This window comes from Rhineura floridana, chromosome 7 (assembly GCF_030035675.1).
Source record: "Rhineura floridana isolate rRhiFlo1 chromosome 7, rRhiFlo1.hap2, whole genome shotgun sequence".
NCBI classification, from domain to species: domain Eukaryota; kingdom Metazoa; phylum Chordata; class Lepidosauria; order Squamata; family Rhineuridae; genus Rhineura; species Rhineura floridana.
Genome location: NC_084486.1, coordinates 33,952,037 through 33,973,628, shown reverse-complemented (window position 1 = coordinate 33,973,628; position 21,592 = coordinate 33,952,037). Strand labels below are relative to the sequence as shown.

Genomic DNA, 21,592 nt, shown 5'->3' with positions numbered 1-21,592 from the left:
ATTGATTCCACTCCTTCTCCAGTATATGTGCAGTAACATCAACCCGAGGGAGTGAGTAAAAATTCCATGAGATACCATGATGCAATTCGTGCTGAAAGGTGCAGAGCATTGCATAGTTCTATTTCTTAGTCCTGACTACTTGGGCAAAAGGGAGGATTATAGGCCAAGAAGCAATATTAACTGGATTGCCCCTCAGTTGAAAGAAGGGTGCCTGCTAAGTGTCATAGGAGGTGATAAAGAAAAACCTTTGTCTCGGATGTGGAAGGATGGGGCAATACTGGAGTAATAATCACAAATTGTGAATATTACTAGCAATTGTAGATTTTCTTGAGCATTAAGCCTGCCATGCATTTATTGTTCATTACTGTTGCTGCCACCACTAAGGTTTTTACTTGGTTTTTCCCAGATGGCTGTTGACCAAGCTCACAGACAGAATTTCTCATCTATTTTTCTCCCAGTATATGAATCTGTCAATCCGTGTCTGATCTTAATTGTGCGCAGAGAAAATATTGTGGGAGATGCCATGGAATTCCTAAGGAAAACAAAAAATGTAGATTACAAGAAGCCTCTCAAGGTATAGCCTATATGCATGTTTACCTTTTTTGTGATGCACATCTGCCCTTCAGTTATCCAGCCTGTGGCTCCCTCTTGTAAATATTCATCCTGGCATTGTGGGGGTGGGAGATGAGGTGGGAATTCTGAGCAGAAAACAACTGGCAAAGAAAGGGTTCAACACTCTCTTTCCTCCCATCACTCAAAATCACAACCTCCTGAGGCTGCTTTTTCTTTCATTTTTAAATGTTGGAGCTTCATTATACACACTTGCATATAACTTGTAGCTTCTGCCTCAGCATTCATTCTGAGAGTTGAGACCATTCTAGGTTCAGGAAAAATGTATCTATATCATATAGGTATTTGCAAATACATTTGTCATGTTCATACATCACTTTTTATATGTGTGAGTAAAATAAATATAACTTAAAATTGTAATATGTGAATTATTTAAACTCAGTTTTGTCAATTTTGTTATCTAAGTAAGAAATCTGTATGTGCCTGTTTTTAAAAAATGTATTGTGCTAACTGCATTGCCAATGTTAGGTTATTTTTGTAGGGGAAGAAGCTGTTGATGCAGGAGGAGTTCGCAAAGAATTTTTCTTACTTATCATGAGAGAGCTGTTAGATCCCAAGTATGGAATGTTTAGGTATGATGAGCGGTCGAGGCTCATCTGGTTCTCGGATAAGGTATGTAATTTGTTGGATTTTGTGTCTTTGTAATGGGAGTTAATGTCTTGTTTGCCTTCCATCCTATGGGTTCTTTGAGAAGATTATTGCATGAGTGCTCACTAGATATCATCCTGTAATTTATGATGCCATTTGTTGTATAAGCCCTTTGTGCATCATCCTGAATATGTTTTCCTCTGCCCTCTTTTCCTGGTGGTCATAGAAGTGTGTGAACACAACAGCACCTGATTATGTCAGTATGTTTTATGGCTGATATTGTGACACTTGTACCTTGTTTACTCAACTGTGTTTTGTAGAGTCCCTTGGGGCCAAAATAACAAAGATTCTTGTGGCACCTTAAAGTCTAACCATATTTATGGCCTAATCTTTGTGGAGGACAGACCACTTCCTCAGATGCATTAAGTGTTTTCCTGAGTTGGTTGGGGGTAGGATTGTAAACAGTGAGGTCAGAGGGAAATGAAATGCAAAAAAGTACAGTGCAGTGTGATAAAAAGCCTTCCTGGAGAAATATTCTGCAACAGAGGTGCCATTTCCTTGTCACAGTCTGTCTTATTGAGATGAGGCATCTCAGATAAAGGACTTCAAGGATGATCTTAAAACTTGAACTGCAGGTTCATGCAGAAGACAATCCTCCTAAGTTGCTTAGGGTTTTAAAGGGAGGAACCAACATCTTTAAATTGTGTCCATTTCTGGACACGTAGCCAGTGCAGTTTTCTAACTGTTGAGATACAATCCATTCAGTTGGGTGAGGTTAGTAACCCTAAGTGTTATATTTTGTATTAAGTGAAGTTTCCCAGTTTATTTATTTATTATTTGTTTTATTTCATTTTTAAACTGCCCATAGCGAATAGCTCTCTGGGCGGTGTACAAAAGATTAAAAGTACAGAAATACAAAATATCACAATAAATAAACTGAAACAAAGAGATTTAAAATTGTAACATTAAACGCTTTAAAATGCCTGGGAGCATAGCCAGGTCTTAACCTGGCGCCGAAAAGATAGAAGCGTCGGCGCCAGGCGTATTTCTTCGGGGAGGCTATTCCACAATTCGGGGGCCACTACAGAAAAGGCCCTAGATCGAGTAACTGTCCTCCGGGCTTCCTGATGGGTTGGTACCCGGAGGAGGGCCTTAGACGCTGAGCGAAGTGACCGGGTCGGTTCATAGCGGGAGAGGCGTTCCACAAGATACTGCGGTCCCACGCTGTGTAAGGCTTTATAGGTCAAAACCAGCACCTTGAATCTGGCTCGGAAGCAAATAGGTAGCCAGTGCAAACGGGCCAGAACAGGTGTTATATGCGCTGACCGGCTGGTCCTCGTCAGCAGTCTGGCTGCTGCGTTTTGCACTAGCTGAAGCTTCCGAACTGTCTTCAAGGGCAGCCCTACGTAGAGCGCATTACAGTAATCCAACCTAGAAGTTACCAGAGCATGAACAACTGAGGCGAGGTCATCCCTGTCCAGATAGGGGCGTAGCTGGGCTACCAACCGAAGGTGGTAGAATGCATTCCTTGCCACCGTGGCCACTTGCGCCTCCAGAGACAAGGAAGGATCGAAAAGAACCCCAAGACTACGAACCTGTTCCTTCAAGGGGAGTGTAACCCCATCTAGAACAGGGTAAGCATCCACCATCTGGGCAGGGAAGGCATTCACCAACAGTGTCTCAGTCTTGTCTGGATTGAGTCTCAGTTTATTAGCTCTCATCCAGTCCATTATCGCGGTCAGGCAGTGATTCAGCACATCCACAGACTCACCTGTAGAAGATGAAAAGGAGAAATAGAGCTGCGTGTCATCAGCGTACTGGTGGCAACGCACTCCAAAACTCCTGATGACGGCACCCAGAGGCTGCATGTAGATGTTAAAAAGCATGGGGGACAAAACCGACCCCTGAGGGACTCCACAATGGAGAGTCCAAGGAGTTGAGCAGAGTTCCCCAAGTACTACCTTCTGGTGACAATCCGCCAAGTAGGAGCGGAACCACTGCCAAGCAGTGCCTCCAACTCCGCGAGTCTCCCCAGAAGGATACCATGGTCGATGGTATCAAACGCCGCTGAGAGATCAAGGAGAATCAACAGAGTCACACTCCCTCTGTCCCTCTCCCGACAAAGGTCATCATACAGGGCGACCAAGGCTGTTTCAGTGCCAAAACCAGGCCTAAAACCGGATTGAAACGGATCCAGATAATCGGTCTCATCCAAGAGCACCTGGAGCTGACCGGCAACCACCCGCTCCAGAACCTTGCCCAAAAAGGGGACATTCGCCACCGGTCTATAGTTGTTCAGGTCATCTGGGTCTAAGGAAGGTTTCTTTAAGAGAGGTCTTACTACTGCCTCCTTGAGGCTACTAGGGATTACTCCCTCACTCAAGGAGGCATTTATCACTTCCTTGGCCCAGCCGGTGGTAGTAGTCCTGCTAGCCTTCACTAGCCAAGATGGACAAGGATCTAGAGCAGACATGGTCGCCCGCACCAATCCAAGTACCTTGTCCGCTTCTTCAAGCTGCACCAACTGAAACTCATCCAATAATGAAAGACAAGACTGTGTTCTGGACACTTCAATGGATTCGTCTGTCATAACATCGGAGTCTAGGTCCCTACGGATGCATGCGATTTCATTTTGGAAGTGTCCTGCGATGTTGTTACAGTGAGCTTCAGATGTTTCAATAGTATCTCGAGGACCAGAATGTAAGAGTCCTCGTACAACCCTAAAAAGCTCTGCAGGGCGGCAGAGAGATGTCCTGATAGAGGCAGCGAAGTGAAACTTCTTTGCCGCCCTTACCGCTTTTATATACGACTTAGTAGAGGCATTTACCAAAGCATAACTGCATCCGTCTGGAGTTCGTCTCCATCTGCACTCCAGCCTCCTTCTCTCTTGCTTCATCACTCTCAGCTCCGGGGTATACCACGGAGCTGTATGAGCTCTGCATCGAAGAGGGCGCGCGGGAGCAATCGTGTCAATAGCCCGGGCCATCTCCGTATTCCACAGTTCGACCAAGGCCTCGACAGGAGCGCCAGTACTATCAGCTGGAAAAACTCCCAGAGCCGTCTGAAAACCAATAGGATCCATAAGCCTCCGAGAGCGGACCAACTTAATAGGTCCCCCACCCTTGCAGAGGGAAAGAGTCGTCGTAAGTCTAAAACTCAGCAGGCGGTGATCTGTCCATGACAATGGAGTAGATGAAAAACACCCCACCTCCAGATCACCATTTCCATGACCAGTGGCGAAGATCAAATCAAGAGTGTGACCCGATACATGCGTTGGGCCAGTAACAAATTGAGACAGCCCCATGGTTGTCATGGAGGCCATGAAGTGCTGAGCCGCCCCAGATAAAACAGTCTCGGCATGAATGTTGATGTCCCCCAACACCACAAGTTTGGGGGACCTCAGCAATACCTCTGAGACTATCTCTGTCAGCTCAGCTAGGGAAGCTGTTGGGCAGCAAGGTGGGCGGTACACCAACAGGATTCCAGTCTGTCTCTTTGACCCAGCACAAGGTGGAGGCACTCTAGACCAGTCGCCATCTGGACAGGATGCCTGGTGAGAGAGAAAGTACTCCTATAGACCACAGCGACCCCGCCTCCCCGACCCTCAGGTCTGCCATAGTGCTGCACCGTATACCCAGGTGGACAAAGCTGAGAGAGAGCAACTCCTCCCTGCTCACCCACCCAGGTCTCGGTTAGACATGCCAGGTCGGCACCCTCATCCACAATTAAGTCGTGGACAAGGGAGGTTTTATTATATACCGACCTGGCATTCAAAAGCAGCACCTGGAGATCTAAGGGCTGGCTGATAGAACAACCAGCAGTTCTGTGGCCTTGAGGAGAACCGGAACAAGGCACAGACACAACTTGTCTGGGGCGAGTTCCCCTTACCTGGCACGTTCTCCTCCTAGCGCCATACCTCCCATAACCCATCACTACGCTAATTGGGGCCCCCGAAAGCCTCCCCGTTAAATGCAAAATATGCTCTCCCAGGCACATATTTAAAAATACTAAAACACAACAGGCACATTCACACAACAACACATAAAATACACATAAACGCACACAAACACATCCACACAATCTCATTCACACACACAAACAAACTAACTAACAAGTTAAAATACACCCAAACATCAACACTAGCAGCCGGTATTAAGAATACTCCTCTGCATCAAACTTCGTCCATAAATAATATCTGCAAATAAAGTTGCCTTTGAAGGGAGCCCCAGGTGCAATACATTATAGTAATACAAACAGGATGTTACCAGATAATGGATAATCATGGTCACGCTATTTCTATCTAGAAGGTACATCAGCTGTAGCTGGCAAAAGTTACTTTGGGCCATGAGAGCCATTTAGACTTCCAAGGATAAGGCTGGATGTAACACTACCCCCACGCTGTGAGCTTGATCCTTCAGGGGGAAGGCAACCCCATCCACCTTTTGTAGTAAATTAACGGTTTGGAGAGCAAAGCATCAACAATTCCTCCTCTCTCCTTTCCAAAGCTAGAACTCATGTAGCATTGGACAATGTGCCTTTGTGTTGCCATCCCCAAGCACGCTGGTTGCCTGCCCCTTTACTTATTACCTCACTACATTAGAGGAGATTGCAAAACCAGATATGAAGCAAGTATTGAAAAATTAGCTTGATTAGTGTTTAATTCCATAGATTCCAGTCAAGCATGTACATGTATGAGTGTATTGGCTTGCCAAAAAGCTGGGATTCCACTTTAGGTCTGACAGTATTTGAATGTAAACATGGCTTCTAAAACTTAAGTAATACACATGTCTTCATAATAGTATGCAGTTTAAAATTATTTTAGTTTAATTTAATTTTTTTCATATTCACAGACTTTTGAAGACAGTGACTTGTTTCATCTGATTGGTGTTGTCTGTGGGCTAGCAATATATAATTTTACTATTGTAGAGCTTCACTTCCCCTTGGCTTTATATAAGAAGCTTTTGAATAAGAAACCTTCCCTGGAGGACCTCAAAGAGCTAGTGCCTGATGTTGGCAAGTGAGTATATTTCAACTGAAAGTACAAGAAGTAGATTAACATTTCTGTACACCATAGCTTCTTTCATTGGTACAAAGAAATAATTGAAGATTATGTTAAGAAGGTAACATAAGATTGAGGGGTAATCTATTTCTGTTTAACATACTTAAACAAATATAGGTCTTGGGTTGAAGTACCATGTGGATTCCAACCCAAGAAGTCAATGCTGTATTTTTTATTTTTATTTATTTATTTATTAAATTTATTAGTCGCCCATCTGGCTGGCTGTCCAGCCATTCTGGGCGACGTACAAAATAAAAACATACAAATACATTAAAACATTAAAAATCTCAACAATAATAATAAAACTCGTGAGAACAATCTAAGTTGTCATTGGAAGGAACAAACACAATTAAATAGTAAAAACCTCGGTTGCCTAATTTTCCAAAGCTGTATTTAAAACTAAGTCACCATTTTGAGTTTATGAAACTTCCTCTTTTTGACTCATGATAATTTCATGTGACCATCTTAGCCATTGGCAGTCTTTGGGGGTGGGGAGATAGTTGATGCTGGCTTATGATAACTTTGGTCCCTGTTGAGATATTCATGAGAGTCTAGGGTTCAGCTTTTGCCAGACTTTTGCAGATGTTCAGTATTTGAAAGAGTTGTTCTGTGTTGACTTGCACTGGTGTAGTCTTTTGAAGTCAGTGGGTTTAACAGTTAGTTTAAGTAAAGCCATTAAAACACCCTCAAAGTGTTTTACTCTTTGTAAATGGAAAACTATGGCCTAACTCATACTAAGGTAGTGAATCTTGTTTGGGCAGTAGCACTTCATTCAGACTTATAGAAGGGGATTCATGATAGAAAGGGCTGGGAGGAAGGGCGGGATATAAATCAAATAATAAATAAATAAATAAAATTTGAATGTTCTTCCAGTTCCTTGCAAAAAAACCCTGCAGATAGAGAACCAGCACATACATTCCACAGTCTTGCAGCTGAGAGACCAACATACTACCTTAGAAAGAACAGGCCTTTAGACTAAGGCCTGCTTCCCATAAGTGGCTGCCTCATGGAGGCTGCTTGAAATTGCATCCTAATGAACGACAGTTGCTATGGCTTTATAATGGAAAAAAAGTTGCATTGATTCACAAAACTTAAGATTTCTCTGCATTGAGTTCTCCTCTCCATACATAAACTCTTCTGTACCTGCATACCACTATTTCCATGTTAATTGGGTAAATTAGCACTATATCTTTGGTACTAGATGACTTAACTACTCCTTTTCTTTGTCTCCTGCCTTGACTGGAATGTTTTGTTGATTTTTTCTGACTTTTCCTTCATGAAGTCTGTCTCATCAGGGAAAAGCTTGACTGCATTAGCAGCTTACCAGGATGGTATGAGTTATCTCCAAAACCTAAACATAGTCTACAAAAACTCTGCATGCTTTGCTTTCCAAGTTAAGCTCTGAAAAATACTTTGTCAATTCTGAAACGTTAAGGGCTTGTCATAGGATCTAAATTTATTAGTATATTTTAAAGCTTAATTGACAATTATGAGATTTTCAGCAGCCAGAACAGTGATTTATTATCCTAAGAATGCCATCAAACAGTAACGCATTTACATGGTGGGCATGAAATAGTTGCAGTTTTTGAACAGGAATGTTGCATCTGTTTTGAATGGGGAAGGAGGAAATTACTAAGACTGTGCAAGCCCCCCCCCCCCAAATCCGATTTGTGGTCTGAACTAGCTCTTCAGAGCTGCCCCAATCCAACTGAGATGATCCGGGCCCTGAACTAAATCACCAGAGGAGGTGGGCTGGCACAGTCCTTAATTTTGGTTTTAAACCCAAATTAAACATGCACTTGGGAGCTGGGGAAGATGATGTATGCAGGCTGCCTATGTGCCTCTCCTTTGCCGCCCGACTGCCCCCTCCTTTTGACAGCCCCAGATCACTCTGAGTGGACGCAGTACAATATGGGGCTGCTTCAATCCCCTCCGATCAAATTCTGGTCAGCCTGAATTAGCCCAGTTCAGTTTGGAATCTGGGATTCAGCTGGAGCCAGTGTGCAAACCTAAAAATTACTATGGCTGTTTGCAGCACTGATGGACAGACTGCGCACTAGCATGTAATGTCAGCCCAGTGATCCCTTCTCTGTTGTAAAGCACCCTTGTTAAGGAAACACTTTGTAGCTGGGAAGTAGTGAGAAGGAACTGTTTGACTCTTCCTCTTTTCCGGTGAACTTTTCCTCTCTCTCCTCCCTTGCCAGTGTTCTGGATCCATATTAATCTTGCAAAAATAGGTCTGGAACCTCAGCTGGGGGTTTAGCAACTGGCATGAGAAGCATCAAACATTTTCTTCCCTGCTGTAAAGCAGCCTTTCCTGAGTGGTGTTTGCAACACAGAAGACGCTGTTGGGTTAACATTGCATGCAGCTGCAGTGCACTTTATACTTTGGCTCTAAGTTATCTTTAATATTGTATTCACTGCTGTCAAGTGCAAGGATTGGCTTAGTTGGGAGCACCTGCTCATTGTGGTGAATATGATGCAATATTCCAGCACAAATGCAGATCTGTTTAAAAGTATAAATCTATATATTTTAAGTATTTCTACTTTCAGGGCAAAAAAGCTTGAATAGATGATGACTTCAGTAGCTGTTGAAACAAATTATTGCTAATCTAAGCTATAAATTTATGTGGAAGAATAAAAAACTATTTCAGTTCTATAAGCTTCTGAATGAATTGTGCTGTTAACTTCATAACTTGAGATGAAAGATAACATTGTATTTTCAGGAGTATGCAGCAGCTGCTGGACTATCCAGAAGATGATATAGAGGATACTTTCTGCCTCAACTTTACAGTAAGCTTGAGATCATCTGTTGGCATCTTTTTATGCAAATGGGATGAGTAATAAAATGTAACTGGGTCTCTCTTTTCCAGTTAAAATCCTCAGACATGTGTGATATGCTTTACTAACCTGTATTGAATGACAGATTCTGTTCTGAAACAAAAAGTAAAATATATTTTCATGTTGTAAACAGATCACCGTTGAAAATTTTGGTACCACGGAGGTTAAGGAGCTAATTCCTAATGGTACTGATATTCCTGTTGTCAAACAGAATAGGTAAGTTCTAGGAGTGCATGTAGACAGTTTTTTTAAAATTAATTTTATCAGGGAGAAAGACTTTTATTCAGATAACTTTTTAGTCCAGGATTGAGGTAAAGGATGAGAGGAGATGTACGTAGCTTCAGATACACTTATTCAAAAGTTGTGTTGTTTAGAGCTTTCAAAAATGTTATATCTTTTGTTATGGGGATAAACAGGCAAAATATTTTAAGAAATGAATTTGTCCCTCCTTCACCTGCTCCACTCAGTTGTTCCTCGCTGCAGCTACCAAGACACTGGCTGCATTTAGATTATCTTTTTTGGCTTCACAAACCATAGCTTAAGAACTCAGAAATTAGTGTCAGGCTTGCATGCTCCTCTCTTACCCCTCCTCTCTTTCCTTGCATGCTGGCTTCTGTGCTACATTTCTGGCTTACATTCCAGAGTTTCCCAGTTTGTGTGTATCGGTGCTAAGCTGGGGTTCTGTTGTTGTTGGAACTGGAAACTGGTTTAATATAACTAACTAGAAAAATAAGCTATGATCTTGATTAGTTAACAGACATTAAACCAGAGTTTTCTGGTTTGGACTTAATGGGGAAGTCTGGGTTATTGCAAGTCAGGAATTAAATGCTGAAGTTGTCATGTGAAGAGGTGTGTGGAAGCCTGACACTCATTTCTGGCTTCATAAACCATGGTTTATGAGCTTAGGAAAGATCATACAGTGTCTTGCCATTGCTTTGTAGAGTAGTCTGTTAAAAGCAGGTGTAGGGAATCTTTGGTACTTCAGATGTTGCTGAATTACAGCTCCCATCATCCTTAGCCATTGGCCATGCTTGCTGAGGCTGATGTGGTTTTATTTTTTTCCAGAAACATCTGAAGGGCCATAGGTTCCCCACACCTGTCGGGCATGCTTTAACTTGGATTTCTGCATTGAGCAGGAATTGGACTCGATAGCCTTAGGCCCATTCCAACTCTACAGTTTTATGACAAGGAAAAATCTTTGCTGTGCTTGTGCCCAGCAGGGCTGTGGAGTCGGTACACCAGACCTGGGGCTGATGGGAGTTGTAGTTTAAAAAAGTAACTTTTCCAAGCTCTGGATTCACATGATGGTGATGAAATGCCTTGTGCTACCATTTTACTACAGTAAATTTGTTATTACTAGTTAATATACATTTGCCATTTATGAAGGAGTTGGAGTCGGTACATTTCTACCGACTCCGACTCCACAGCCCTGGTGCCCAGAGTGCCATCTATGTGTGTCTATTCTGGTTCTTAACCAAGATCTATCTGAAAATGATGGTTGACAGTGCTAAAATGGTTGCTGTTGTGGATAAAGATTCTCATCTTTTGAAAATATCATGGTTTCTCTTTTCATTTGATATTTAGGCAAGAGTTTGTGGATGCCTACGTGGACTACATCTTCAACAAATCTGTGGGTTGTCTCTATGATGCATTTCATGAAGGCTTTCATAAGGTGTGTGGAGGTAAAGTTCTACAGCTCTTCCAGCCCAATGAACTGCAAGCAATGGTGATTGGGAATACAAACTATGATTGGAAAGAACTAGAGAAGGTATGTTACTAGAAATTAGCAATGACCATACAATTAATCCTGTTGTTTAATAAAGTTATTGTCTAACACTACTTGTCCTCTCTTCACGTTCTTTGTCGAAAGGACATAGCTGTAAAAATTGGGTTATATTCAACTACATCCTACTCAAGAGTAGAGCCATATAAATTCATGAACCTAAGTTAGTCATGCCTATTAACTTCAATGGGTCTGTTCTGAGTAGGACTAGCATTTAATAATACCCATTCTTTCTTCTACTGAGAGGGAATGCTTATTACAAAAAATGAGTTACTGGAAAGTAAATAGTGGATCTTGTTAATTAATGCCTATAAGCTCACTATTGCACTGGGTCCTTCACTTCTTATTTCACTGTAGTAACAGTTTTGACTGTGTATTAATTTCATTAGAAAATAAAAACTCCCAAGTAAGTCATTGTAGGATTTTCTAAATAGTTTCTTTTGGAGGTTGATGTGATGTATTCACTGGCATTTAATTTGCTGTCTTAGTTTGCCCTTAAATTCTTTGCTTAGTTCATTTTCTCATATGCACCCCAGAGCCAGATCCCCTGTTCAGGACCCAAAGCAATAGTTCTTGTCCCTTTCTTAGTTTGATGTTAAGAATAGAATTTCCCTATAGAAATATTTAAAGGCATATGTTTGTACATTAGTATTTTTGTTTGTTCATAATACAGCATTTTATTAGTAAATTCGAGGGGCATATAGAGTGATTTTGATTGTTCATCTTAGAATACTCAATACAAAGGAGAATATTGGGCAGAGCATCCAACAATTAAAATATTCTGGGAAGTTTTCCATGAGTTACCACTGGAAAAGAAGAAACAGTTTTTGTGTAAGTACAAAACTCTTTATAAAAATAAGAAACCTTAGGGGGACTCTCCAGCTGTAGTTATCAGTGGCTGGTTTTGCATGTAACCCTAAGCCATAGTTTAGCACTTTCTGCTCCATCAGTGGGCCTTGGGCTTGCAGAGTTTCCTGCAGCATAGCCAGATGTCAGAAGCATCTACTTCCAGTTTCAAATTAATTGCATCCAAACTTGGAACTGTGGTTAATTTAAGTTATGGTGTGTTCAAACAAGCTAGAATCAGTCTATGGATTATGAGCCTGACTTGTTATCAAGTCATAGTTTAATCTAACCAGAGTTTCCCCAGGTTTGGAAGTAAGAATTCTAGTTTAAGAGCAGAAGCAGATTCTTTTGATCCTCTCATGACTGCACTGGTGGGACAGGAAAGTGTAAGCCTGAGACTCACTGCTGTTTGTGCCTGCAATGCTAAACTATGATTTAGGCCTGATTCATATGTCATGCCAAGCCAAACCATGGCTTAGTATGAATGTGCAGGTTCTGGGAAAGGAGATTGCACCTGCTTCACCCCTCCTTGGTCATTTTGCTGCTGTGCCACGCTAAGTCAAACTATAGTTTGGCTTGGCATGTCTTCCAGACCTACTATGGGCAATATCCAACTACTGCGTCAGTGTAAGGATTTCTGCTTGTGCAGTGGGATTTCCCCCCTCCCCACTCACCCTTCGTGCACCCTCCCCAAATCTGCTCTGGAGGGTTCAGGGAACACCTAGAACAGATTTAGGGGGGCACAGGGGGGAGGAGAAGGGGGGAAGTCCCATTACAGAAGCAGAAATTCTTGCAGTGAAGGGATTCATTCCTTAGTGCTACTTTGGATACAACCCTAAGTCTGCATCCAATCCTATGAGTTTTGAGTGTATGATGCACCCTAACATTCATATAGGCACATATATGAAGAGATTAATCGCAGCTGTTTCTGGTGACACATACAACAGTGGAAGCACCTTATGCAACTGCTATGCTTGATAGATATGGCTCATTAAAGGTTAACAACACGGCTTTTGCGTTAGGTTTAAACAACTTAAGTACCTACTTTCTGATCAATGCGCTATGCTTCCAAATAATGAATTATTTATTTAGCCAAGAGAATCTGGGAACTTAAATTAAATTACCTCATACCACACTTGATTGTTTTTTAGGGCTGTACTTGGTATTACATGAAGTTTCCATAGGAGGACTGCCATCAAGCGGGTTATAGCTCCACCTATCGTCCGAAGGCAAGAATGTTTTTGAAATCAAGACTAGGGGCGTCAGGCCCCTCCCACTCTCCAGTTCATTTTTGCCTTCTTGCGGTTCTCCCTTCCTCAGCCGGCGGACGCAGACTTAATCTAGGAGCTTGCGGCTGCAGCTCTCTGCCTTGCGCTGCCACTCTTTTTTCAACTCGCCGCCTATTATTGCGGCAGCTCCCTTAGTTTTTTCTCCAGAGCCTGCTGCTGCGGCTCTTTCTACTTTCAGTGTCCCTTTCTGGTTGGGCTGCCCTGCCTCCCCCGGCTCGTTGTGCGGCATTTTAAATCTCGCCGCGACTGCCTTCAGAGCCTGCAGCTGCAGCTCCTTATTCCCCTCGCTTGCTGAGTCTGTCCCGCGGCTGTAGAGATCTGGCTCGCTCTCTAAGCCGTGATCATGCTTCTCAGCCCCGCGGCTCCAGAGCGTTTTTTGAGGCCGTTTTTTGAGCTCGCTGGTGCTCCCCTGTGACCGCCATTGCTTCTTCATCGCCCCAAGCCTTTCTGATTGGCCAATTTTCCCGCTCTTTTGGCGGGCGCCATTTTGTTCCTCCCCCTTTTTTCCCACCCTTTCTGTTTGGTCCTTTCCATAGTAAACGATTCTGTTCTAGGCATTTTCTGTCAGTTTCTGCCTTTTCTGTCAGTTTCTGTGTGTATGCTGCAGAGCAGAACCTCTATAATCCTGCTATAAGTTCTTCAACACAAACTGCTGCCTGAAGCTGACTGTTGAAGCTGTTTCATGTATCTAGCCTAGTTGGAACTGTGCATTCTGCCCCATCCGTGGCCGTGTGCAAAGCCTGTTTGGAACTGTGCATTCTGCCCCATCCGTGGCTGTGTACCAAGGCTGTTTGAAATTGTACATTCTGCGTATACTCAGGCTGTCTGGAACTGTACATTCTGCCCCATCCGTGGCCGTGTACCAACGCTGTTGATACTGTACATTCTGCCCCATCCGTGGCTGTGTACCAAGGCTGTTTGAAATTGTACATTCTGCGTATACTCAGGCTGTCTGGAACTGTACATTCTGCCCCATCCGTGGCCGTGTACCAACGCTGTTGATACTGTACATTCTGCCCCATCCGTGGCCGTGTACCAACGCTGTTGAAATTGTACATTCTGCCCCATACGTGGCCGTGTACTTAGCTATCTGAGCTGGTGCATTCTGCCCCATCCGTGGCCGTGTACTGAGCCTGTTCGGGTCTGTACATTCTGCCCCATCCGTGGCCGTGTGTACTGAACCCCCTAGAAAATATATGATGGCAGAACAGCCAGCGACAACTCAGGCAACCAAGCCGAAACAATCTAAGGCAGCCAAGCATAAGCACACCAAAGCGGTTGCCAAAACTAAACATCTATCCAGCCGCAGCACAACCAAGCGGCCATGCTACGTCTCTGTTCTTGTTTCCGAGGGGGCGGGCCAGGAACAGTTAACGAATCTATTTCACTCTCCAACTGCATCCTCCGAGGAGGAGGACTTTGCTGGGTTTCCTGACCAAACAGCAGCCAGCCACCCTCCTCCCATATTACCACCTAGGGCTTATTCATCTTCACAGCCTGCTGAGCCGTCCATAACGTCGCCTCTACAAGCGCAACCATCTACCTCACCGGGACTGCAGCTGTCTCATGAGTTCATATCACAACTACAAGACATGCTGTCGTTCTTCACTCAAACACAGTCACCATCACAAGTCCCTGCCATTCCTCAGCGCAGTGTGGACCACTATGTACGTAATGAGGCAGATCCATCATGCTCTCCAAATCCTTTTGACATTGCCAGGGGCAGGTTTGTTGATGATGTTTCTTGTGGGGAGGAGTCACCATTTGCTGTGCAAGCCGAAGGAGACGAATGGAGTGATCATTCGGAACATGAGGATACATCTTATCGCCTGTTTGATGCCTTAGATTATCAGCCCCTTGCTCGCAGAGTATTGAACACCCTTGGTCTCCAATCTACACAACCTGCAGCTGCCACTCCCGCTATTAAAGGGGTCAGGGTCTTGAAATCCCCCACACCAGCAGAGCACTACCTTCCTGTGCCAGATCCTATTGCTAAACTGGCCAAGGACGAATGGTCTCATCCATTACAAACACGCCGTTTTAACGCCCTTGCGGACAGACTTTACTCTTTGGCCCCGGACTTTACAAGCAGACTGGCCGTCCTTGGCATAGACGAGCCGATCTCCAGTCTAGTCTCTAGATCCCTTTTGCCATGGGAAGGAGATTCACATTTAAAGGACGCCACTGAGCGGAGGCTGGACTTTGCCTTATGCAAGAATCATGAGGGCACCGCTTTCTCCATGCGAGCCTCTGCATCAGCTTCCATCTTTTCCAGGGCAGCGATGATGTGGTTGGATGACCTCCTAGATGATCCTAATCCCGATCCTGTCTCTCTGAGGAGGTCACTGATGAAATTGCACAAGACAGCGGCTTTTGTGGCTGATGCCACCTTGGACGCAAATCAGCTGGGAGCATGAGCTATGGCAGCTCAGGTAGTCGCTCGATGGACCCTCTGGCTTCGTCACTGGCAAGCGGACTCTACAGCCAGAGTTAATTTATCAAGGGCACCTTATTCCGGCTCATTGCTCTTCGGCGAGGAAGCCCTAAAGGCAGTGCTTGTTGACCCCAAGGATGCTCAAAAGCCTGTCTTGGCCACTGTCAGGAACGTTGATCGCAGGCCTTTCAGACATTTCACCTCATACCGCACGACCCAGCCCTTTCGAGGAATGCGGCCCGGGGGACGAGGCCACGATTTCCGAACCTATGATTTCCGTCCCTCCAGGGGAGTCTGGAACAGACGTTTCCCAGGCAAAGGTCAGTACCAGGGGTGCAGAGGTACCTCAACGTCCTCATATAGGGGAGGGTCTTGCCAGCACAGACAGTACTGACGCGATACTGGTTGGGGGCAAACTGCTTTTGTTTGGAGACCATTGGCTGCGTCTGACTCAGGTCGCCTGGATCAGAGATCTTTTTGTTATGGCTATGCACTAGAGTTTTCGGCAATCCCTCTGGACAGATTTCATCCCTCCCCTTGTCCCAGGGCACCAGCCGGGCACTGCATCATGCAGACAGCCATACATCACCTCTTGGACACAGCGGCGATAGAGCCAGTCCGTACAACAGAGAGGTCGGAAGGGGTGTACTCCCTCCTGTTTGCTGTGCCCAAACAAGATCTGTCATGGAGGGCGGTGTTGGACCTCAAGTTCATCAACCGTTTCGTAAAATATCGCAGGTTTATTTATTTATTTAATTATTTAATTTATATACCGCCCTAAGCCAGAAGGCTCTCAGGTTCAAAATAGAATCCCTCCACTCCATTACAGAAAGCCTTCAAGAAGGAGACTTCCTGGCTTCTATCGACCTAAAGGAAGCATATCTCCATGTGCCTATTTGCATAGCCCACAGAAAATTCCTTCGGTTTGCTTTCGGCCCCCAGCATTTTCAATATCGAGCGATGCTGTTCGGCCTCTCATCTGCCCCGAGAGTATTTACCAAGGTGCTACTCATACTAGTGACTTACCTCCGGCTTCAAGGGGTCCATATCTACCCCTACTTGGACGATCTTTTAATATGGGCGAGTTCCAGGGAGCTGGCTCATCGCCATCTAACGCTCACGCTCCATGTCTTGCGGGCCTACTGCTGGCTAGTCAATTTCGACAAAAGCCATCTCCAACCAACCCAATGCCTACAACATCTAGGGGCGATGTTGGACACCCTACAGGCGACGGTGTTCCTGTTTCCAGACTGCATAACTGCTATCACAGACATCGCACGGTCTCTGATGCACCACGCAACCACAGACGTAATGCTTCTAGCCAGGGCTCTCGGAATGTTGGTGTCCACCATCCATATTGTGCCATGGGCTCGAGCTCATACTCGCCAACTCCAGTGGGCTTTGTTGCCATTTCAGCAGAATATTGCCAGGTCAAATCATTGAGCAATTCCCCTGGTGGACGAGGGTCCAACATCTCACCCAGGGCAGTCCGTTCAGAGAATCCCGCAGGACTGTTATCACCACAGATGCCAGTCTCCTCGGCTGGTGAGCCCACTGCAACTCCCAGTTCGTTCAGGGGGTTTGGACCACAGCAGAGCAGACTCAGAGCAGACTCAGAGCATCAATCGGCTAGAACTGAAGGCTGTCCACTTAGCTCTGCTCCATTTTCAGTCTCTGTTCCACTTGGACCATGTTCTAATTCAAACGGACAACACGTGTGCCAAATCTCATTTAAACAGACAAGGGGGGACCAGGTCCCATCCTCTGCAGAACCTAGCTTCCCTCATATTCAACTGGGCAGAGCAACATCTGCAATCCTTAAAAGCAGAACATCTCAGAGGAATTTGGAATGTGACAGCAGACAACAGGTCTTTCCGGGAGAATGGAAACTTCATCCGACCATTTTCCATCTTCTCAGTCGATCTATTTGCCTCCAGTCGCAATTGCCAGTTACCCAGGTACTTCGCTCGATACCTGGACACGACAGCGGAAGTGGTGGATGCCCTATCGCTACCGTGGCCTGATGGCCTATTGTACGCCTTCCCTCCAATACCACTGTTAGCCAGAACCTTGAGAAAGGCGCGACGCGAGAGGGCCAAACTGGTTCTGATAGCTCCATATTGGCCCCGTCGACCGTGGTTCTCGGATCTCCTTGCCATGTCAGTGACGGACCCTTGGACGCTCCTGGTCAGGCCAGACCTCTTATCCCAGGGCCCAATATTGCATCAGGATCCCAATTGGCTCAAGCTAACAGCGTGGCTTTTGAACGGGGACATTTAAGGTCTGCTGGCCTGTCTGACGCTGTTATTGACATTACCTTGGCCTCGAGATGACCATCCACCACCCGTATATATCAACATACTTGGGTGGCATTCTCCAGGTGGTGTCAGTCCCAGCACCTCGATCCTTCCCAGGCCACAATACAACAGGTGCTGCAATTCCTTCATAGGGGCCTTCTGATGGGACTTAGACCCAACACCTTACGTAGACACGCGTCCACTCTGTTGTCCATTCTCTCAGTGTCCTCCACTGGTGCTCCTATTGCCTCGTACCCGTTCATCAAACGTTTTCTGAGGGGAACCGCGTTATGCTCACTGGCTGTATTCCACCGTTTTCCCTCATGGTTTTGTCGAAGGTCCTACAGGCTTTACAACGCCCTCTGTTCGAGCCCCTTAGGTCTGTGCCTTTACGTCTGTTGTCATTCAAGGTCCTGTTCCTGATCGTGATCACCTCTGCGAGACGAGTTTCGGAACTGGGCGCATTGTCTTCTGCCCACCATCTCTGCGTCTTTCACAAGGACTCTGTTGTGCTGAAAACTGATCCTTCCTTCCGTTCCAAGGTCAATTCAGTTTTCCATTGCAACCAGGACATTGTTCTTCCTTCATTTTGTCTGAATCCTACCCATCCTCTAGAGAAGGCTTGGCATTCATTGGATGTTCGGAGGGCTCTCAAGACCTACCTGTCTAGGACCCAGGATATATGACGAACTCAGTCTTTGTTTGTATCCTTTAATCCACGTTCTGTGGGGCATAAAGTAGCTAATTCCACCTTATCCCGTTGGTTGCCTGCATGTATTACCTTAGCCTATGAGTCCTTTAAGTTTCCAGTTCCAGCTAGTATAACAGCTCATTCCACTAGGTCAGTGGCCACTACGGCTGCTTTTGCTACCAACGTTCCTGTTGCTGATATTTGCAGAGCAGCTGTTTGGTCTACCCCACACTAGTTTATAAGGCATTACAAAATAGATCGTTATGCCTCTGCCGATGCCTCTTTTGGCAGACGAGTGTTGCAACAGGTTCTTAATGATGATTAGGATGTGGGTGGTCCCTCCCTGTTATGGGCTGCTTTGGTACATCCCGCTTGATGGCAGTCCTCCTATGGAAAATGAACCATTGGTCTCACCTGAAGGGTGATTTTCATAGGAGGACTGCTATCACGACCCTCCCAGTTGGAGGATACCTGGATACCTAGATATTTTTGGGTTTTTTTTCATATACTCCTGTTACGCTATTATATTAGATTTACTAGTGAAGTCAAGACTGCTATTAATGGTATATCGCTACGTTAGAGTCATATTATTATGATTATTGCTATTGTGTTATGTCTTTGCTGGTAGGCCCGTTGGCCTTTTCTCCTGCATTTTTAGATATCTCTCTTTGGACTCGCTGCGAATGAACTGGAGAGTGGGAGGGGCCTGATGCCCCTAGTCTTGACTTCAAAAACATTCTTGCCTTCGGACGATAGGTGGAGCTATAACCCGCTTGATGGCAGTCCTCCTATGAAAATCACCCTTCAGGTGAGACCAATGGTCCATTTTCTGTTTTAAGTTATATTTTTGCCCAAAGAACTTCTTGGTGAAGCAATTACAATAAACAAATTATCTGCTGAGATAACTGTAAAAATGGTATAACGTTGTTAAAAATAAAACAATAGACTTAACTATATCAATCTAAAAAGTAAACCATATCTATACAATTATAGTATCATATATTGCATAGCATTACTCTGCAATAATCTTTTGGCTTTTATACCTGACTTACTTATTTTTTCATGGTAGTATTTTTGACAGGTAGTGATCGCATTCCTATCCTTGGGATGAAGAGTCTTAGTCTTGTTATCCAGCCAACTGGAGGTGGAGATGAGTATCTTCCAGTATCTCATACGTGTTTTAATCTTCTTGATCTTCCAAAATATACAAATAAGGAAACACTTAAATCTAAGCTGATCCAGGCGATTGATCACTATGAAGGCTTCAATTTAGTATAATTTGCAGAAGCTAGAACACCCCAAAACTATATTGTGGGAACATTGAACTAATTTTTGCATCTACCTTGCAGTGTCACATTAAACGAAAAGCCCGACAGTGGAGGCAGTTATAAGAACTGCTTGTAAACTGTGATCGGATCCTTTTATGGCAGCCAAAAACCCTTACATTAATGAACTATCTTGATATGAATGCTGGAGTCAGATTTTGCCATTTAAACAATAAAAATTCAACTTTGAAATAAAAATGAACGTTTCATTAAATTTTACTATTTCGCATATTGCAAAATGACTTGCTATGTATGTAAAAGATGTGCTTCCCCCCCCCAATTACTGCAACTGTCACATTTTTCATTTTGTAAATAAAGGTTTTTTTGTCATAAAAGACCCATGCTCCAATAGCAGTGGAGTATTGCTGGTAAGTGATTTGGGGCTTATCTTATAAAAACAGGTACCCCCCCCCTCATGGCATACCAGTTCCACTGATAAATTGTTGATATGCACCTTTTGCGAAAATCTAATGAGGAACCTCAACCCTAGAAATAGTTTGTATGGTAACCCTTTCGTGCTGCAACAAATAGGGCTTCTATTAATACAAAAATGATTGAGACAATGTTAAAAGTAATTTGTCTGATAATCCCATGGCAGTGTAGAGGAACTATCAATAGTTAAAACTATGAAGGGAACCCATAATTTAATCTTGGAATTCAGTACTTGGCAACTGTTGATAATTAGAATAATCTAGGAATGCCTGGTACTGTATCTCTGTCCAACATTCTTGGCCACAGCTCTACTTTTTCCCTTTAACTTCAGTGGAGTTGAGATTTTCAGATGTTGGAAGAACAGTTTTAAAGTTCTAGTTCAATTTTCACTTTTTCAGATAATTTTTAAAAGCCCTCTTTTTAAAAGACTTTTTTGGGGGAGTTTCAGTAGGACATCTCCTGGGATGATGTTGTTGAACATGTGGATTGTTGGGGTGGGGGCTGACTTAAGTTCCTGAATGTTTACATGTTAATTGATAGTATGTGACTTTCAGCTGTGAAATAAATATTTATTTTTTTTAGATTTATAAACTGCAATGAAACAATTCAAGCATCAAATAAAAATTCTTGAATGAAAATGTTGGATGTGCATGTAGGTGTTCCATTCTTTCAACAAATTTGATTCTGTGTAGCAATTACCATAGGGATCTATCATTTAGCACAAACGTCTGTGAGGATTATTATTTGAGGCTCAGATGTGTTCATAAAGTGTATCTGATCCCTGCAGCCTTAACCACCAGTTCATGCTATACTGTGTCTGCATAATTAACAAGACTAATGTAGGCTGTATAGTCACATGGCTGAAGTCCATCTGATAGTGTCAAGATTGAACCATGGATGTTGCCTGTGCATCTTCTTGTGGGTGGCTGATTTGTAGATATGCCACCTTGCGTGAGAGAAGTTTCATAATTCGTATCTTAATCCTAGATGCAATTCTTCTGAGAATATGCTGAAATGGAGGCATGGTTTAGCAAGGCATCAGATAGGCACTGTGTTTATGCATATGTGCAGTACTTCATATGTTACAACAGAAGTGAAAAAAGAAGCAACCCAAGTTGTTCATACATCTGAATGGGTTCTCCTTTGCTAATTCCTTGTTAAATAAGCTGCCCTTTTTCCAAGTTGTAGCTATCTATTGGCTTTTGATAGCCAAAGTCCCAACACTCTCTCTCTCTCTCCCTCCCTCCCTTGCAGTTTGCCACTACACTACTGGTTAAGGAACAAATTCAGAAGCGCAGGGTCCCTTCATGACAATCACAGTCACACACCCTGCTAAGATTATACAACTTGATCTTAACCTCTGATGTTGGCTGCACC

The 21,592-nt window shown here is 44.0% G+C and overlaps 1 protein-coding gene across 6 annotated transcripts in view; it reads left to right on the top strand.

Annotated features, from left to right (window-relative positions):
- The window catches only part of HERC4 (HECT and RLD domain containing E3 ubiquitin protein ligase 4), a 91,939-nt gene extending 71,081 nt beyond the window's left edge, over nucleotides 1-20,858 (top strand). For 5 of the 6 annotated variants that reach the window (XM_061635159.1, XM_061635158.1, XM_061635161.1 and 2 more), the window contains exons 18-25: nucleotides 407-574; nucleotides 1,099-1,242; nucleotides 6,069-6,235; nucleotides 9,004-9,070; nucleotides 9,252-9,334; nucleotides 10,703-10,886; nucleotides 11,630-11,732; nucleotides 19,528-20,858. In XM_061635159.1, the coding sequence (XP_061491143.1) occupies nucleotides 407-574; nucleotides 1,099-1,242; nucleotides 6,069-6,235; nucleotides 9,004-9,070; nucleotides 9,252-9,334; nucleotides 10,703-10,886; nucleotides 11,630-11,732; nucleotides 19,528-19,736 (1,125 nt within the window). In that variant the 3' untranslated portion in view covers nucleotides 19,737-20,858. Of the gene's footprint in view, nucleotides 1-406; nucleotides 575-1,098; nucleotides 1,243-6,068; nucleotides 6,236-9,003; nucleotides 9,071-9,251; nucleotides 9,335-10,702; nucleotides 10,887-11,629; nucleotides 11,733-19,527 lie in introns of those variants that run through there. The other variant, XR_009763939.1, reaches the window with a different exon arrangement.
- Nucleotides 20,859-21,592: the final 734 nt, after the last annotated feature.